The sequence below is a fragment of the Mauremys reevesii genome, linkage group 2 (genome assembly GCF_016161935.1).
Source record: "Mauremys reevesii isolate NIE-2019 linkage group 2, ASM1616193v1, whole genome shotgun sequence".
Taxonomy (NCBI): domain Eukaryota; kingdom Metazoa; phylum Chordata; order Testudines; family Geoemydidae; genus Mauremys; species Mauremys reevesii.
Genome location: NC_052624.1, coordinates 78,493,980 through 78,511,613, shown reverse-complemented (window position 1 = coordinate 78,511,613; position 17,634 = coordinate 78,493,980). Strand labels below are relative to the sequence as shown.

At 39.0% G+C, this 17,634-nt stretch overlaps 1 protein-coding gene across 3 annotated transcripts in view; it reads right to left on the bottom strand.

The window, feature by feature from the left end:
- Positions 1–4,271: 4,271 nt before the first annotated feature.
- ATP2C1 (ATPase secretory pathway Ca2+ transporting 1) overlaps positions 4,272–17,634 on the bottom strand; it is a 117,659-nt gene continuing 104,296 nt past the window's right edge. Inside the window, exons 22-27 of one of the 3 annotated variants that reach the window (XM_039523302.1) lie at positions 15,499–15,567; positions 13,695–13,811; positions 12,141–12,288; positions 7,544–7,639; positions 6,046–6,187; positions 4,272–5,086 (exon numbers count right to left, since the gene is read on the bottom strand). In XM_039523302.1, coding sequence (XP_039379236.1) covers positions 4,956–5,086; positions 6,046–6,187; positions 7,544–7,639; positions 12,141–12,288; positions 13,695–13,811; positions 15,499–15,567 — 703 coding nt within the window. In that variant the 3' untranslated portion in view covers positions 4,272–4,955. Of the gene's footprint in view, positions 5,087–6,045; positions 6,188–7,543; positions 7,640–8,116; positions 8,193–12,140; positions 12,289–13,694; positions 13,812–15,498; positions 15,568–17,634 lie in introns of those variants that run through there. The other 2 variants (XM_039523303.1, XM_039523304.1) reach the window with 2 other exon arrangements.

Sequence of the window (17,634 nt, the reverse complement as noted above, 5' to 3'; positions counted from 1 at the left end):
TCACTGCCTAACCGCACTGGTAACTTCCAACCAATTTATCCAGTAAAAGTTAGATGGGATAAAACTAAAAGTCCTTTATCAGGCAATGTTATAATTGAAAGTGTTGCCAGTTTTGACTTGGCAAAAACTAAGTAAATGACTTCAGGATTTGTCCCCAAGAAGTAGTGTATTCAAAACTGATCTTAAGAAGTGAAGAGGTGGAAGATAGTATCAATGCAGTGAGATCATTGTAGTAAACAGCCAAAGCTTTAAATTTTTAGATGTATATATTTTTTTAAAATGGAGTTTAATGTACAGTTTAGAGAAAAGATGAGTAACTTATTTTAAATTTTGACAGGGCTAAAATGCATTTTAAATTTGCATTTTTTAAATTTTTTACTAAGTTTGGATATGCAAAACAAATTTCTTCCAAAGTTAAGGTAGGATTTAACATTCTACTATTTAGGATACATGTAATAAATCACTTATTTAAAGGTTAGAGAAAAATCAAGCAATTTTAAAAATGCATATGCATTGAAAGTTAGAGGAAATCTGGTTACATGTGCATCAAGGAAAAGGTATAAAACCTTTAAAGTTGTAAGATTAGTCCCATGCGTCTGATGAAGTGGGTATTCACCCATGAAAGCTTATGCTCCAATACATCTGTTAGTCTTTAAGGTGCCACAGGACTGTCACTTTTAGAGTGGCTAATATGAATTTTTAATCCCTCAGACTCAGATATCCAAAGTTTGTATTTACAGTGGAAAACAATAGTACATATTTATTTTACTTAAAAGGAAACTTCTGTAATTAAGATCGCCTTCCAAACATTTTCTAATGACTTACTATATTTATATTAAAATGTGTATGTGGGTAATACATTTCAATATATCGATGCTCAGAATTCTTTCAAGTGCTGAACATTTTGATACAGTAGGAAGTTAGATGCCATTTAATTGTAATAAGGAATACTGGATTAAAAGCTCAAGATTGCTCTGGGCCTGAAGAGAATGTCCAAAATTCTCAGCTAGCTATGGAAACAAAAGGAAGGAACTGAGGCAGATGGGGCTTCACAGGCCTTTTGGAACTTGGGAATTCTAAATATTCTGTGCTGAAAGTGGGCACTTGTGCAACCCCAATAAGTGCTTCCTTTCTACAAGGCTCCTGAAGCTCTGTCACCAGGTCAATTCAGAGACTTGTTTTATGATGTTCCATAGTAAGATGGGAAGAACTTTGAGGGGACAGTTCCAGGTTACCATAACCAGGAAGAGGTTCCTAAAATGCAAGGTGAGGTAAGTCTGCATTCCCTGAAGTAACTGGGACTAGAAAAAGAGCAGGGAAAAGAGCAAATGGGAACATGTAGCTTTAACTGATTCAGGAAGACATTAACCCATTCTGCACAAGTACAGGTGGCATTTTGGGTTTAAACAGGTGCTTATAAGGTATTATCCACTGCTGCACTCTAGCCACTGGAAGTGCACTGCCCAGCAGCAGAAAGGCAGTGTGATTCACATTGCTGAGGGTTAAGACCCATTTTAAAATCATTGATGCTAATCTGTGACCCTGGGAGATGCTGTAGGCCGATCCTCAGACTGTCACACAAAAGTTGGAAGTCTGGCAAGAGAAACCCCGTCACCCAAGTTGTCCACAATTGGAGCTGTTGAACACTCACTTTTGAAGAGCAGGTCATTTACTCAGGTGCCTAATTTAGGAGCCTACATTTGGGTTCCCATAATTGAAAAACTTGATCTCAGGTTTAGACTAGTGTCCAGCATTAATGGATTAAGTGGTTTTTTTGGTCTTCCTGTCCCTCCCATGACACTACTGCAATGCCATTTGATTTCTTATTCTTTATGCAGTTATTTCTCCTGCATTTTGAGGATTTAATGCTCAGATTTCATTTATCTGTATCTGGTGAATTTGTAGCTTCTAGTCACTTCTGATTAAGTTCTACAGTATGCATTTCTTTGAGTTCTAGAACACATCTTTCCATACTTCCCAGCTGTTCAAACTTCAGCCTCATCTAGATTTCTGTTGGCTTTGCTGTGAACTTACCCATCTTAAAACATCTCTCCATCAGAACAGTCAAGCTTTCAGAAACTCATCTATGGATTGGAGCTGTAGCAGTGGATAGATTGTTTTCTTTCCTGAAGCCTTAATATAAAGGCTACCAGTTTTCTCCCTAAAGTCATTTATTCTCCCCAACTAAAGAGTACTCCTGGCTGATAAGGAAGCGTCCCAGGACCCTGCAACAGGAACACTGTCCTACTCAACATTATGCATGGGAGAGAACATAAGGACAGCAAAATACTTTTAGAGTTATTCACATCTACTACCTTAGTGTGTTTCCTAAACAAAACACTTCCTCTATCCTTAACTGAACTGGGTACCATGACTGGCAATAGGCTCACCTAAACTCACATTAAATGTGCTTGAAAATAAGTAACTTCAAAAATAAATTAAAATCTGATTTCTGTTGGTGCCAATGAGGATTTGGGACTCAACAGAAGCCAAATAGTACGTCAATGTCACTATATTTCCCATAATTTTGTTCTTACAACATGGAAACATCTGAAAATTAAAATCAGCTCATGCGCTACAGAGTAGGAAATGGTTTCTATTTCTGCAAAACAAATGCTCTGTAAGGAAATATTAACTCATTACTCTACCAAAGAGCAATATGACCAGCGTTTTAAGTCTGTGATAGCCAGTAATCTGATTTTCTGCAGTTTTAAAATACAAGATGCTTTTGAAAAAGATTGAGACTAAATGTCAATCCTTACATGTATCATGGGAGTGGTAAAATATTAATAATCAGCTACTACTCATTAAATATAGATGTTCAACAATACATGTTAATAAATTATCTATAGGAAGCAAGCTGTAAGATATGCAGGGCCTGAGGTTTCAAGGACATTAGTCATTTACTACTGTTCAAATTTACCCCATAGCATGTACTAGAGATTTTAAAATACAAGTCTCACTGACCTACAGTAGAACCTCAGCGTTACGAACACCAGCGTTACAAACTGACCAGTCAACCACACACCTCATTTGGAATCAGAAGTACACAAACAGGCAGCAACAGAGACCAAAAAAATAAATAAAATAGAATAGGAAATACAGTACAGTATTGTGTTAAACTACTTTAAAAAAGGGAAAGCAGCATTTTTCTTCTGCATGGTAAAGTTTCAAAGCTGTATTAAGTCAATGGTCAATTGTAAACTTTTGAAAGAACAAGCATAACATTTTGTTCAGAGTTGCAAACATTTCAGAGTTATGAACGACCTCCATTCCCAAGGTTTCGTATCTGAGGTTCTACTGTAGTTTCCCAGAGTTTCTAGACTAAAGTTTAAAACTAGTTTAAAACCTGTTAAGACCCCGTTTCCTGAAAAGTTTTCTTCCAGAAAAGCTTGAAATTTACACTAAGGCAGACTGTAAAAGCAAATAGTATGGAGTTTTCTTTGCAGGGCAGGGGAAGAAAAAGACGCAAAGATAATCGATGGAATTAAGCTTCTTTGGGGAGGAAATGATTTCATACTGCTAAAGAGAATTACAGTGCATTTGTTTTCAATGAAACAAGTTACTGTAAACTGCTTTTTACCAAAACATTTCTTGGAGGAAAAAAACAACTAAGGGGGGATATGCCAGAGGTCTATAAAATCATGACTGGTGTGGAGAAAGTGAATAAGGAAGTGTTATTTACTCCTCATAACACAAGAACTAGGAGTCACCAAATGAAATAGGCAGCAGGTTTAAAAACAAAAGGAAGTATTTCTTCACACAACACACTGGTAAAGTGTTCCACAAGTTGACTGAGGGTGTTGTGAAGGCCAAGACTAACAGGATTAAAAAAAAAACAAAAAAACCCAACAAATTAGATAAATTCATGGAGGATAGGTCCATCAATGGCTATTAACCAGGTTGGGCAGGGATGGTGTCCCTAGACACTGTTTGCCAGAAGCTGGGAATGAGCAACAGGGGATGGATCACTTGGTGATTACCCATTCTGTTCATTCTCTCTGGGGCACCTGGCATTGGCCACTGCTGGAAGACAGGATACTGGGCTAGATAGACTTTTGGTATGACCCAGTATGGCTGTTCTTATGTTCTTAATAATAAGGATGTGGAATACACTCTAATGATAATGCAGTGTTTGTACATTAAAAACAACAACAATGTTGATAGTGAAACACAAAATTGGTAACTGCAGGAATGCCAAAATACAAGCATGATGATCTGGTGTAAGTGCCACTTTCATTCAACATACCAAGTTAGACATTCACACATACTTTAAGAAAAGCAAACATTTACTTCAAATTGCAGTATAGGCTTTTCAATCACAAAAAGAAAAAAAAAGTGATCAGACAGTGGTCACATCCTGTGCAAAAAAACCGTAGGATATACAAAAACTAGTAGCACAAGATACTTGAGCCATTTACACATTGCAGGATAAAGTAAATAAATACAGTAGCTGAAATATGGCACAGGTGCCTCAGATTCTAAACCAAAAGGAATGCCTCTGAAATGTTTAAGTTTATCCTTGCATTAGTTACAAAGTCCCACCACCATAAAAGTAAAGGAAAACAATTAAATAAAAACAAAACTAAAATATTTATATCTAAGATGGTTTTTATACAGGTATACCACCAAAGTGCAGAAGGTGGGACTCAGGCTTTGACATTTCTCTTTAAAGTACCCTCTGACACACTTTACAAAGTTCCACTCAATCTCAAAAGTGAATTTAAATTTGAGGGAAAATGTTACCAAAGTTGCATAATTTCATTTGTTACTCCCACAGCTGGAAGTTTTAAATCTCAACCGTCCTGAAATATCAATGTTCATCTTTAGTCAGTGAAACAAAGAACTTGACAAAAGCCCTCAGGATTTCTTTATCCTCCAAATTCTTTGTTTTGCTTTCTTCTACATCCTCAGACTGCAATTCCTAGTTTGCAAATAAAAGAATGCAATATGCATCATACATCAAGAAAAGACGACGAAGAAGAACTTCCACGTTTGTGTATCTTTTCCTTGCTTCTCTCAACAACCTTCATGATCTCTGCCACTATGCAGACAGAAGAGGTGAGGCCCAGAAGAAACAACAAATCTAGAAGAGACAATTGGGTTGATTTTAAACTTTACTTCTTGTGCTTTTGCTAGTCTTTCTACAACCTAAGTCATACATGATGTCCTATAATTCAGAACAAGTTAAGATATCATTTCTTTCTAATTGGCATTTCAATTGTTGCATATATGCACATTCTAAGAGTCAATTTTTACAGGATAAAAATTAATGTATATATGTTACACAGAATCCTTGGGATTGACAGGAAATTTAAATTGAAATGTTTCATATTCTATATTTTAACTATTTTTATTAACATTTGTTAAAATAAGAATGTCTAGCATATTACTATAAACAATATAATTACATCTTATTCTGAATAGCCTGCTTTTTGCAAATGAAACCATAAAAAAAAAGAGAAGGAGTAGTGATATTATACAATGAGAAATACTTATATAGGAGGTAATTAATTTTCATCTTCAGGAAACCTCAGTAAAAAAATCGCCATCATAACTTTTATCAAGCCAACAATAATGTGAAGATACTTAAAGTGATGGCAACTGTGTAAAATGGCAACTTCTCAAAATCCTGACTGACATTTTAATGAAAATAATCCTAATGACATGGAATTTCTATTTGAGATTAACCAGAGAATGTGTGTTTAAAAAACACTTTTTAAAATTTAGTGATTTAAAAAAATAAAAACTGATCGTACTTCATTTTTGCATACATCAGAATTTACACTAGAAAAGAATTCTCTGCATATGAAGTATTTATGGATCTTGGAATTACTGATCCATTTGTTTTGTGCTTTTCATATACATTTAATCATTGTTCTAAGAAAACTAACAGGAGCTTGTATAAGATGAGGCTCTGCACCATTTGCATTTCATCTCTGTATAAAAGGGCAAAATATGTTCTATAACCTTCCATCACTGGATTTGGGGATTGATCATCAATGCCTAAAACAGAGTTAAGTGGAAAAGGAATACTTTTCTTACCCAGTACACTCAAGCTCTCAGTCTGGAAAACCTTCTGAAGCGGAGGAAAGTAAATGACCAATAATTGCCCCATAATAGATCCAAGAACCGCATAACAAAACATTTTGTTACTGCAAAGTCCAATCTCAAATACAGATTTTGTCTGTGAAATAAAATAACGCATTACATTATACCTGTAGTTTTAACACTATGATCTTTCTGTGCCTTAGTTATTTGCAACCAGTTATACAATTCAAAATTCTTTCCCTATCATTTGTTTTTATCTCAACATTCAAAAACCTCAGTGACAGATTTGGGATGATCCAGAACAAATTCTCAAAAGATAGGATGATCTCACTTTATTTGATAACTATGCAACTTCTATACTTAATGAATTAGATGTTGTCTCAAGATTGAGCTGTTTTCTGTTTAAGGATAGGGATCTTTCAGAATGGAGAGGCAATATGACAGGGACACCCACCAATAACAGTACAGAAAGATTCAGCATTGCTGAATATACTTGTTGTAGGTAGAAACGTGGCCTATCAGAAAGGCAATTTAAAAAACAAACTGAAGAAATATTTTAAAGTTATTGATATTTAACTTAACATGCTCTCATTAATCCATTGAGAACTAGGGGGTCAGATTTACAAGGTTATTTAGGCACCTGAAGAGGCAGATGGTCCCTCATGGGATTCACAAAAGCACCTAAGCAGGTTAAATGCTTAACTCCCATTGAAATCAATGGGAGTTAAGTGCCTAACTCACTTTAGCACTATTGGATATCCTACTAGGCACCTATCCGCATCTTTAAATGCCTAAATACACCTTCATAAATCTGGCCCTAGGCTAAGAAAATAAAATTAGAGGGAATTTGCTTCTGCACATGTACAATTAGTATTAGTGGACATGTATTGTCAGTGCAATAGATTCATGCAAGAATGTATCATGAAAATATAGCTGACCAGTTAAGGGTCTATTCTCACACACCTTTTTAAAAACATGTTATGAAAATAAATCAGTGTAAATTACAAGGACTAGCATAACAATTTTTCCTTGCTTTTTGTGGACAGAAAGTTAACTAGAGGGATTTTATTTTGTAAAGGCCCCTAAACAACTGAAGATATTAACTGGTATACTGTAACGGAAGAATGACGATTAAATACATACATGCAGCAATACAGAGAGAGACTAGCTTTTGAGCTTTCTTACTCTTGTGAGTTTAGGTCAGCATTGCTATCCCAATGTTTTGGGGATTTCATGCATCAATTACCCCAAATTAAAACCCTATCATTGACGTGTGAATTAAATGCTAGCCTGTTTAGGCTTGTGGAGCTGCTAAGCTTGTCTCACAGCTTTAGTGTGTGCAATCATCACTTTCTCACATGATGAGAAAGTACATTTAAGGAAAGTTCTGAAGCCCAGAAATGAAATGAACACAGCTTCAACAGAAAAGTGTAGTTACTATATAAAAGGTCAAAAATCTCAGGGTACTTATGTTAGATATAGGATTGCATACCTGAGATCTGGAACTCAATGCATTGAACATATCAAAAAACACAAAACAGGTGAAGGTCATCGTTGTATCTCGAGGTGTTATGACATTATCTCTTAACTAACAGAAGAAAGCAAGAAAATGGCTTTAGTGTATGTAACCTCATAAAAGAGCAAACATTCAAAGCATTTATTTTAAGGAAGTTTTGTTCTAATATTTGGAAATAGCAAAAACTCTGGTTTGCAACAAGCAAATTTAGCAAGTCTTCAAGCAAGCACTTACACACATGCTTGTAACTAATCTCATTTAATACTCTTGATTTCAGGTTGTGATTAAAAATTAATGGTGTGATTTTGCAAACATTTATGCACAACTCCAAGTACAGGAAACTCTAACACATTACAAACAGGATTGGATATTTCCCTCCTTTAAAGAATACTAAGTTAGGTGGTCATTTTAGAATAGCCTGGGTGGGGGGACAAAAAAAAAACCCACCAAACTTTCAAGGCCCAAAATCTCACAAACTTATTTGAAAAGCGTGTTTGTGAAGTTGGGGGGGGGGAGAAATGAGGAATGCTTTGAAATGAAGTTACTCACCTTGTGCAGTAACTGTGGTTTTTAGAGATGTCCCCCAATGGGTGCTCATTTCAGGTGCACATGCAGCGCTTGAGCCCTGGATCAGAAATTTTCATTAGCAGCATCCAGTCAGCCCACGCAAACATCCTATGCCTCCTTGGGCAACACACACAGGCTATCTGGGGATGTGCAGGGGAACCGCCCGCAGTTCCTTCTCCACCTGAACATCCCACAGAGAACAGTCTGAAACAGGGGAAGGAGGATGGGTAGAGGAGCACCCAGAGGGACACACATCTTGAAGAACCGCATTTACTGCACAAGGTGAGTAGCCTCTTCAAGTAGCGTTATGGACGGTCCACTTCAGGTGGCACTGTTTCATAGGAATGGCCTTTGAGTAGCCAGAAGTTGAGGTCTGGGAAGACTACCTCCAACAAGAAGCAATCCTAAACAGCCACTGCCACCAGGACCTTTGACAGCCTTAGGGTGCAAGAAAGGCAAAAGGGAAATACTCAGTATTGGAAATGATCCTGGCCTATAGCAAAGCATGGCTATTTTCTTGTAGGTCAAGAGCCAAAAACCAATCCTATTCCTCTAGTAAATGAGTTATAGCAATCAGTCACAATCCCGAACTTCTGGAATTTTACAAAATTTGCTTAGAAGTCTTAGATCCAAGCTCAATCTCCATCCTCCAGTCTCCTTTGGCACAAGATGATATTTTGCGTAAAACCCTTTATCCTTGTGAGGAGGTGGGATCTCCTAATTGAAGGAGACCGTACATATCTTGTCTCAATATAAGCTTGTGAGAGGGATTCCTGAAGAAAAACGGGGAAGGAGGAGGGAAGGGAATGGAAGGGGTACTTAAAGTGGATGGTGTAGTCTGACATTATGACCCCTATGGCCCACTTGTTTGTGATCCATCTCCAAGCATGCTGGAAATGGGAAAGGCAGTCAAAGAAGGGGCGGTGGGTGAATGGTTTCCAGCTGTAAAACTAGAGGTGAGAGAATTTGAACCCTCAAATCAACCTATCAAAACTGTTGCTTTTGCAGACAACTGAGTACTTGTGGAGGGTGGGTGAGCAGCCCTCTTTATGTCTTTTCCTGGGAGGGTCAGAGAACTTAGGAAATCCAGAGAACTAAGCAGACCATCTCTGGGCAGTCTGACCTACTAAATCTTCTCTTATTCATAGGTTAGGGTCATAAAGTGGCCCTGAAGTCCTTTAGCATGTGCACAGACTTATATGTGATCTCCAATAGCAGCTTTACACCATCGAAGAGGACGTCCTCAGTGTTCTGGACCTCTCTCAGAAACCCTGAGAATTGGAGCCCAGATGCCTTTCACATAATACTGCCATGGAGATGGACCTGGCAGCAGCATTCAAGGATGCTTGAAGAGAGCATAAGTGTCCCTCTGAAATAATGGACTACAATTGTTCCTTATGTTCCTGCAGCAGATATTCAATAAAGGCCATAAATCTATCGTAGTTTATAAAATTATATTGGTCTGTGATCGCCTGATACTTCACAATCTGAAGTTGCCTGGCTGCTGACGAATAGGACTTCCATCCAAAAAAGGTTACTTTCTTTTGGTGCTAGTCATACAGGCCCTTGTAGACTTGGATTAGCATTGCTTACCCCATTCATTTACAGCATCCTCCACCAGGAAGTTAGTTGGAGGGGTGAGAACACAAAAATTCTGAGTCCTTAGGGGAACTATTTCTTATCTACTTATTTACACATTGGCGGAAGAGTATCAGGTGTCTGCCACACAGTCTTAGCTGGATCCAGGAGTGCCTCTATACTGGGTAACGTCGCCCTGGAGGGCATTGCTGACTGCAGGATGTCTAGCAGTTTGTGCCATGAGTCCTTGACCTCTTCAAGTAGTATCAGAAGTGTGCCATGGAAAGTGAAAGAGGCATAACTGCCTCGTCTGGAGACAGAAGATGAATTATGTGTTTGAAGAACAAGAGGCTAAGGTGGATAAGAGGACACCCTTCAAACATCTCTCCTCTTTTGAGGGGGGACTGGTTAGAGAGGAGAGAAGATTGTACAACTCTAGCCTCCTTATGAGACTGTGCCAGTGGTCTGACAAACTGCTGCTGATAGCTGAGGGATCCCAACATGGCCACTGGGGGTCCCATACAGGAGTGAGGATGGTTCCACCATCTTTGTCATCTAGCACAAGGACCTTCCTATGACAGTCAAAGACTGGGTTCCTACGTATCCATATAGAACCAAGTCAGTCTCTTCAAAGTCTCCTTCATCCTCTTCAATATCCTTCAATGTGGGGGCACCCTCAGAAAAGTGTGGAGAGTCCTGCAGTACCAAAGGGCCATGGTAATCTGGAGACCAGGGTCTCACTACTGAGAGCTGCTCAGTACCCATGAGCAGTAGGACCCATCAGATAGGTCCTTAGAGTACCTGAATTAATGTGCTACTGAGTAGGGGACAACATGGCAGCCAAAGACACGGTACATCAATTGGGACCATACAGATGAAGGTGCCAATGGTCTCTGATGCCACTGTTTGCTCGGAACTGAATGGGTAGGCACCAACTGCAGGTCTATGCCAGATAGCACCAGTCCAAAGTGGTTATGCTTTCCCTCCTTGTCCCTTGTACACTGTATGAGGCCATGTAGAAGCAGTGTTTCTCCTTCAAGCTATGGGGTTTTCCAGCCCTGTAGGTACCAGAGGATGAGTTTTTCACTTCTACAGTATCAAGCTGAGAGGTCAAGGCTTCCACAACCATGAATCTTGCAGAGGACTGGGGCCTCTTAGGAGCTGGCTCCTTAAGATGAGTGTCCACACTCCTCTCCTTGGAAACCTCCACAGCCTTCCCTTTCTTCGGGGAAACGTGCTAATGTTGAAGGGGTGCCAAATCTGTTTGGGGGGGGGGAATGTATGGGGAGTGGGGGAAGTCTCTTGACTCAATGTCAGTCTAAGGGAGCAATCCATCAGCCACTTCAATTTAATCTCCCTGTCCTTCCTTGCCCTGGATTAGAGGGCCAGGCAGAAATTGCACTTCTTGGAGATATGCGACTCCCCAAGCACTGGACACAGAGTGGCCATTGCTAACTGGTATAGGCAGAAGAGGCAGTGTTTAAAACTTGGCCAGACATGCATACCCTGCCAGGAAAATAAGGCTCCCAGAACGGAGGAAGAAGAGTTGCATCAGTCCTCTTATGACTATATCATTAAAAACTAAGCACACTAGTCCCCCAAAACTTTTGAGGGTTGCACCTCCATCCCTTACCCTGGGGCTGGGCTGCATGGACAGGGATAAGGGGGCCGAGGCTGGGAGTGGGGCTGCAGCCAAGGGCTGTGGTTGGGGGCGGGAGCAGCGCCACAGTCGGGCCCATGGCCAAGTGCAGCTCTGCTCCCAGTCCCGTCCCCAACCCTGGCCTGGGAATGGAGCCGCGGCCAGCGGCTGAGGGTGGGGGCAAGGCCAGGAGCGGAGCCAGGCTGGGGCCAGGTGCAGGGCTGGGAGCCGAGGACACGGCTCAGGGTGAGAAGGGGCAGGGTGGCTTCTGCACTAAGCTAATGCTACACAAAAGCCTCCATAGGAAACAGTACACAAGATATCAACGTTTCACTTGTCACCTTGAGTGTAAGCCCTGTCTCAGGCCAAGGTAGTTGAGAAGGAACTGAGGGTGATTTGCCCATACATCCCTATTTAGGCTTGGCGCACAGCATGAGGTGGCACAGGACGCATGTGCAGGCCAAACAGACACTACTAATGGAAAATCTCCAATTAAAAGGCTTGAGAGGTGCATGTGCACCTGAAGTGGAGCACCCACAGGGTGCCTGCCCAAAGAGGGTCTATTTTTAATACCACACCTATTACTATTATAGCTCTCTCTTTCAACAACCTCTTTGAAATTCTTCCCTACAATCTGGCTGCCCAGCATACAATTTGGGATGAAACAGTTTCTGATTTAACTAAAAATTCAAATTTATGCACATTCTTAATTTAACTGCTAATATTAATGGGATTTGTGCTATAAAGGACATTTCACTTATTGCTATAACACTGATCCATTTTTCATACCTCCCTCCAGAAGACAAACAGTGTTCCAAACACAATAATTATTGATGAAACTAGTATTTTAACTATCAAGTTTTTGGTCAAAATGCTGTCCTTCAGGTTCCTTGGGGGACTCCGAATAACATCTTTATCCACAGGTTCCACTCCCAGGCTTTAAAATAAATAAATAAATAAAAGCATGACATTTTAGAATACTAGATTTATCACCAAAATATAAGATTTCGAATCAATAGTGAATAATTCAAAAAGAGAATGCTCTTTCAATATTACTTAACTGCTTTTCTGAATAGACCTGTAAACAAGAGTCCTCTCAAGCATACAAGTACTTATTATTCCACATTAAGTGCTATACAGTATTAGAGTTGCAGGGTTGCTCTTTCGCTTAATGTAGGCATTTCCCTGCATCTTAAATTTTTATAGTCCCATCACCATAGCTCCTATGTACTTTCTAAAAGTCTAAAATATAGGCCACACATGCAGTAGCAGAAAAAGGTTTGCTCTTAACCTGTGTATCTAATGTCTAAACTCCCCTAATCTGGAACTAATGGTGTACTCTTCTCTCCCACACACAGGGAGACTGTTTGCACCACGTTCCTCTTCAATCGAGTAAAGTGCCTCCTCAGAGTAGTCACCCTTCACCTGATTCTGTCCTGGCACACACTTTTAGAAGTCCTATAAGCTGTAAACTCAACCCTTTTGATCATCATGCAGAACTCTTCTAAGATCCCTTAAAAACTAGGGATGTCTAGTAGTCCATGGAACGCTGCATCAGAAGAAGAATTACAATGGAAGGGTCACTGCCACCACTTAGGGTAGCCTGTCCCCCTGCCAAAGTCCAGACCCTGTCTAGGAAGGTGCTATCACCCCTGTTCAGTAGGAAGGATCCACGTCCTTCTGACAACAAATATCCCTCTTCTCTGAAGTGATATATCTATCTGTATGGTACCTGAAGCATTATTCTATTTCTTGATTAGGGCAGTCACAGACAGAACTCTAAACTATTGTTACCAGAACCTTAATAGATCACTTATTAGATCAGAATCAGACCAAAATAAAGGGTGAGCTTTATATGGTAGAGACCACCAAACTCTAGTGGGATAAAGGAGCATATTCATATTGCTCCAGATTCCTTTAGGGAAAAAAAAAAAAAAAAAAAAAGAAGAGTTACTTCTCCCTTATCAAGGAGAAGTTATGGCCAGCTCATTTTTATCCTGATCCCTCTCTCAACCAGCTATGCAGAAAGCAGCAGAGCAACAGAATCGGGGTTTGTTGGGAAGGAAATAAAGTCAAGTGTCATCAGCGTACGGGAGACACTGCAGTTTGAAGTGTCAGTCTTCCTTATTCTTTATACACATTGAACAGAAGGGATAACAATACAGAGCTATGCTACAAACATTACAATAGGTAGCAATGTTGCACAAGTAAGATGCTCCCCCAGTTTTTAGATGTACCCATTAAAAGGTCACTTTAAAGAAGTTGCTCTTTTCTGAAAAGATCATGGTATTTGTTTATTTTGCTGGAATCAGACTCCATCAAGAGGCTAAAATAGTATTTTACCTTTGAGCTGGAGGTCCATCCATAATAATATTGATCCACAAGATCTGCATGGCATTGAGAGGATTAGGTAAATTCATTAAAGTAGCCAGAGAGATTAAAGTCAATGCAGCTATACTCCTGTTGAGAAAAGTCATTTTATAAAATTGTCAGCATGGCACATTCCTGAAGATTAGTTGATAATACTTTTAACTCAACACTTCAAGTGCTGAAAATTAGGTATGTTATGTTTAGATCGCTTTTAAATCAAGTACTAAAACTAACCCTAACTCTGCAAGGCAAAGCATTGGGGCCACTTTAATTAATCTGTCAAAACAGATTTTGTTTAAAATATGGAAGTTTTGTACTTTATATTAATGCAACACAAAAAATCAGTGTCTTAGTCCTACAAGGACTCCCAAACTTCCAGATAATCTTTTAAAAGGTATCATTGGTCTACACCCAACAACTTAATATATTTTGCAACAGGTAATGTGCATATTTTGTTGTGTTGGTTTGGGAAAAAGGGTGTAGAAAGCTGAACTTTTAACTAGGTTCCTTGGAATGCAAACCACTAGATTAATTTTTTTAAGGTGGAACTGCTAGTTTGAGAGACTAATAACCTTAATCAACCAAGTGAAATACTACCCAGACTTCCTAAAAAGAAATTCTACTCAGGAATTGGGACACTTCCCTCTACATACTGATCAGGACACAGGAAAACACAGACAGCTGAATGGAATCAAAGAGGCAGGATCTAATTTTATTAATACTGAAGGGGGACTGACCTCCCCAAACTATTAGGAACTAACTGGGTCTAGTGCAAGATTAACTGGCCTCACATTACAACCAAGAAATGATTCCTGATTCAGCCCACTGCTGAATCCTACTACACTTCTCCTGCAAAGGGGAAATGAAGCACAGACAAGGGACCACTCTGTTTGCAAAGACCGAAGAAAACACTAGGCTGAGTTCACTGGTCCCTCCTGGGTCTTGTGCTCACGTATACCCCAGGTATAGCCACAAGTTGCAATAATATTTATTGACATTTGTTATCTCCTCTGCACACCCTCCCTTTTTTTTTTTTTAAATAACAAAAAAACACACATCCTTATTATCCTCACCTACCAAGCCTGCAGAATACTGTGACGTAGGTTAAAAAAAAAAGTCTTGAACCCAGAAGATGATAGGTTAGACCCACAGCAAGCCTGGAAATAAAGCTCTGATAACTACACCACCTACACAGCACCAAGAATCATTGGTGTGTGTCCAGTAATGCTTATACTTCAAGGTGAATGGGGCTGGCTGGTGGCAGCCAACTAATTCATCCCGCCTCCCTCACAAATTGGATGTAGGTGGCTAGGGGAGGCTGAGGTATGTTCCAATCTTATCAGCCTCCCCATGTGATTGATGTGTGTGATCCAGGCAAGGAGAGAGGAAGGGGTATTGTGCCAGAGGGAATGCACCTCTCCAACCATGACCCTATAGGGTGATCAGACTGGCAGGAGAATGGCTAAGTAGTTTCTTTTCATTTTAGAGGGGGCGGTTGTTAAGGTATCAGAAGATTGGTTATTTTGCTGTTTTTAAAAACTGACCAAAGTCATACTAAGTAAATACTAATAGCAAAATAGAAAATGGGGGGGAGGGGGAAAGGATTAGGAAACTTTCACAATAATGGTCAATGTGTTTTCTAACCTAGTGTATACCACTGCCAATGCTTGTACACTACACCAATATTTATCACGTTTGGTTCTGTGCAGTATGAAATTTAACTCATTTACAGTGCAATTGGAAGCTTCTGACATTGGCAATGATGTTGCAAACTTACGTGCTTAGTTGAAATCTAACAAAATTTTTTATGTTATTATAAATTCCTTTACCCTCTTCAATTGCAGACCTGCAATTAAAAAAACAAACAAACAAAATACTTAGACTAATGAAGGGAACATAAAAAAGCTTAAAATATTAAGCTATTCTGAGAAAAAGTGAATTCCAGCAGTTGATTATATTTTAAATAAATAGTTTCAAGTTTCACAAAATGTGTTAAGGAGCCTTCTATTCCACTCAGGCAATTATAATCATGCTTACTCAGCTTTTCTATTATTACTAATTTAATCATATTCAATTTCTCATTCCAGCTCTGCTACAATTTGACTTTCAAAATAAGAGGATACAATTTAAAAAAAAGAAAATCACTTACAGGTGACCTTAATACCTGATCTTGAAGAGCCACCTTTAACCCATTTGCACAAGAAACTGGAATTTCCCGATGCTACGCAGCTAAAAAAATCACAGTATATTCCTTTAGGGAATAATCATCTTGAAGAGTTTCAGAGGGTTAGTTTCAGAATTTAAGGGTTAGAGCATAACCAAGTTAACTTATCTGAAATTTATAAGGCTACTTGAGGAGTTTATATATACTGTAGATTAGATGGCTGTGTTTGACTCCAGGGCTCCTATCTAAATAAGACAATAATATCATCCCTATTCTTGTCTTCATGAATAGAAGCAAGCAGAAACATAAAAAGGATAATAAATTAGTTACATACAAGGAGCTGATCATATCATGCCTGCAAATACTTTTATCTGTAGACATTTCAATAGTTTCTTTTCTTCTCGGAAATAAAATCAAGATTAAAATCCTTAATATTGGACTTTTACTAAAAGATGCTCTAGGAACTATTTTGGCAAAGTTTGATTGCCTGTGTCGTACAAGAGGTCAGACCAGATGACCACAATGGTTCCTTCTGGCCTCGGAATCTATCAATGTGAAAACACTTGTAAGTGCTGAAGTGTATCATTTATGCAAAAGTTGGCTAAACCCCAGGTGTGTTGTTCTGAAATTCTCCTGTTCTATTTTCCCCAGACTTAATGAAAAACAAGTTCAGTTTTACAAATAGCTTAATCTTAAAAAAAAGGTAAAGGTGGAAATCAGAAGCACAGACTAGGAATAGGGAGGATGAAAATTTGTTTTGCCAGCTGGAAGGTAGAGTTTGGCAGGCAATGACAGAAATAATACTAGTGTAGTGCAACGGAGCGTACTCCTGCTATAGTATAAGGATAGATGTGTTTGAGTAAATTTCTTTCAAGAGGAGATGTCAAACATTCCCAAGCTCCATTTGCATGGGGCTGGAGACTCATCCATCCATCTTGTATTTATTTTGGTTTAAGCCAAAATACCATCGCTGTTTTTTCAACTAACAATGTTTTGTAGGAATGACTACAACAGTAACCCAAATCAAAGAGAGTTGTCAGTTGCTGCTTTCAAAACAACTTTTACTATGAGATTTTTGTTCCTTCTAAGAGGAACGAATGCATCATCAGCAGGTACACCTTGATTTATTTGAACATAAATAAAAGAAAGGTTTAACTTTTAAGCTAATTGTGCCTATGCTAGACTTCTCTTTCAGTTTCCCATCACTGCAGCTCCACTTGTAGTAATACTACTACATAGAAGACACCTTTGTTTTTTAAAGCACATACAACGCCAACATGGTCTAAACTTGCTCGGAGCAGTTCATATTACAATGGTTAACATATGGATGTCCTTTCTGCACTCCACTCTCAATTACCACCACTAATACCAGCAGAAAGTGTTAAGGGGGAAAAAAAGTTCAGTGTAGACTAGGCCTAAAGGCTTAAATAGATGCACATTGGTATTAAAATTAAGAACAGACTCCCTTCTCCCCCTACAACTCCCTCCATAGAAATCCTCATACTCTTGCTGACAAGCTGCCCAAGTGCTTATGAAAGGTAACCAGATAACATATAAAGCTTATTTAGAACCCATGCAAATAATGGTTTGAATAAAGGCATTAATGTTGTTTTTTAGACTGCAGTACAAACTAATCAGCACTAAAGATCAATTTTCTTAGGATGTGCATAGGAATTAGTAAGTTAACTGCAGTTAAATGTACAAGAAGGAAATACCCTTTTGCAAAGTATGGGGGGCAGGGGAGGGAGT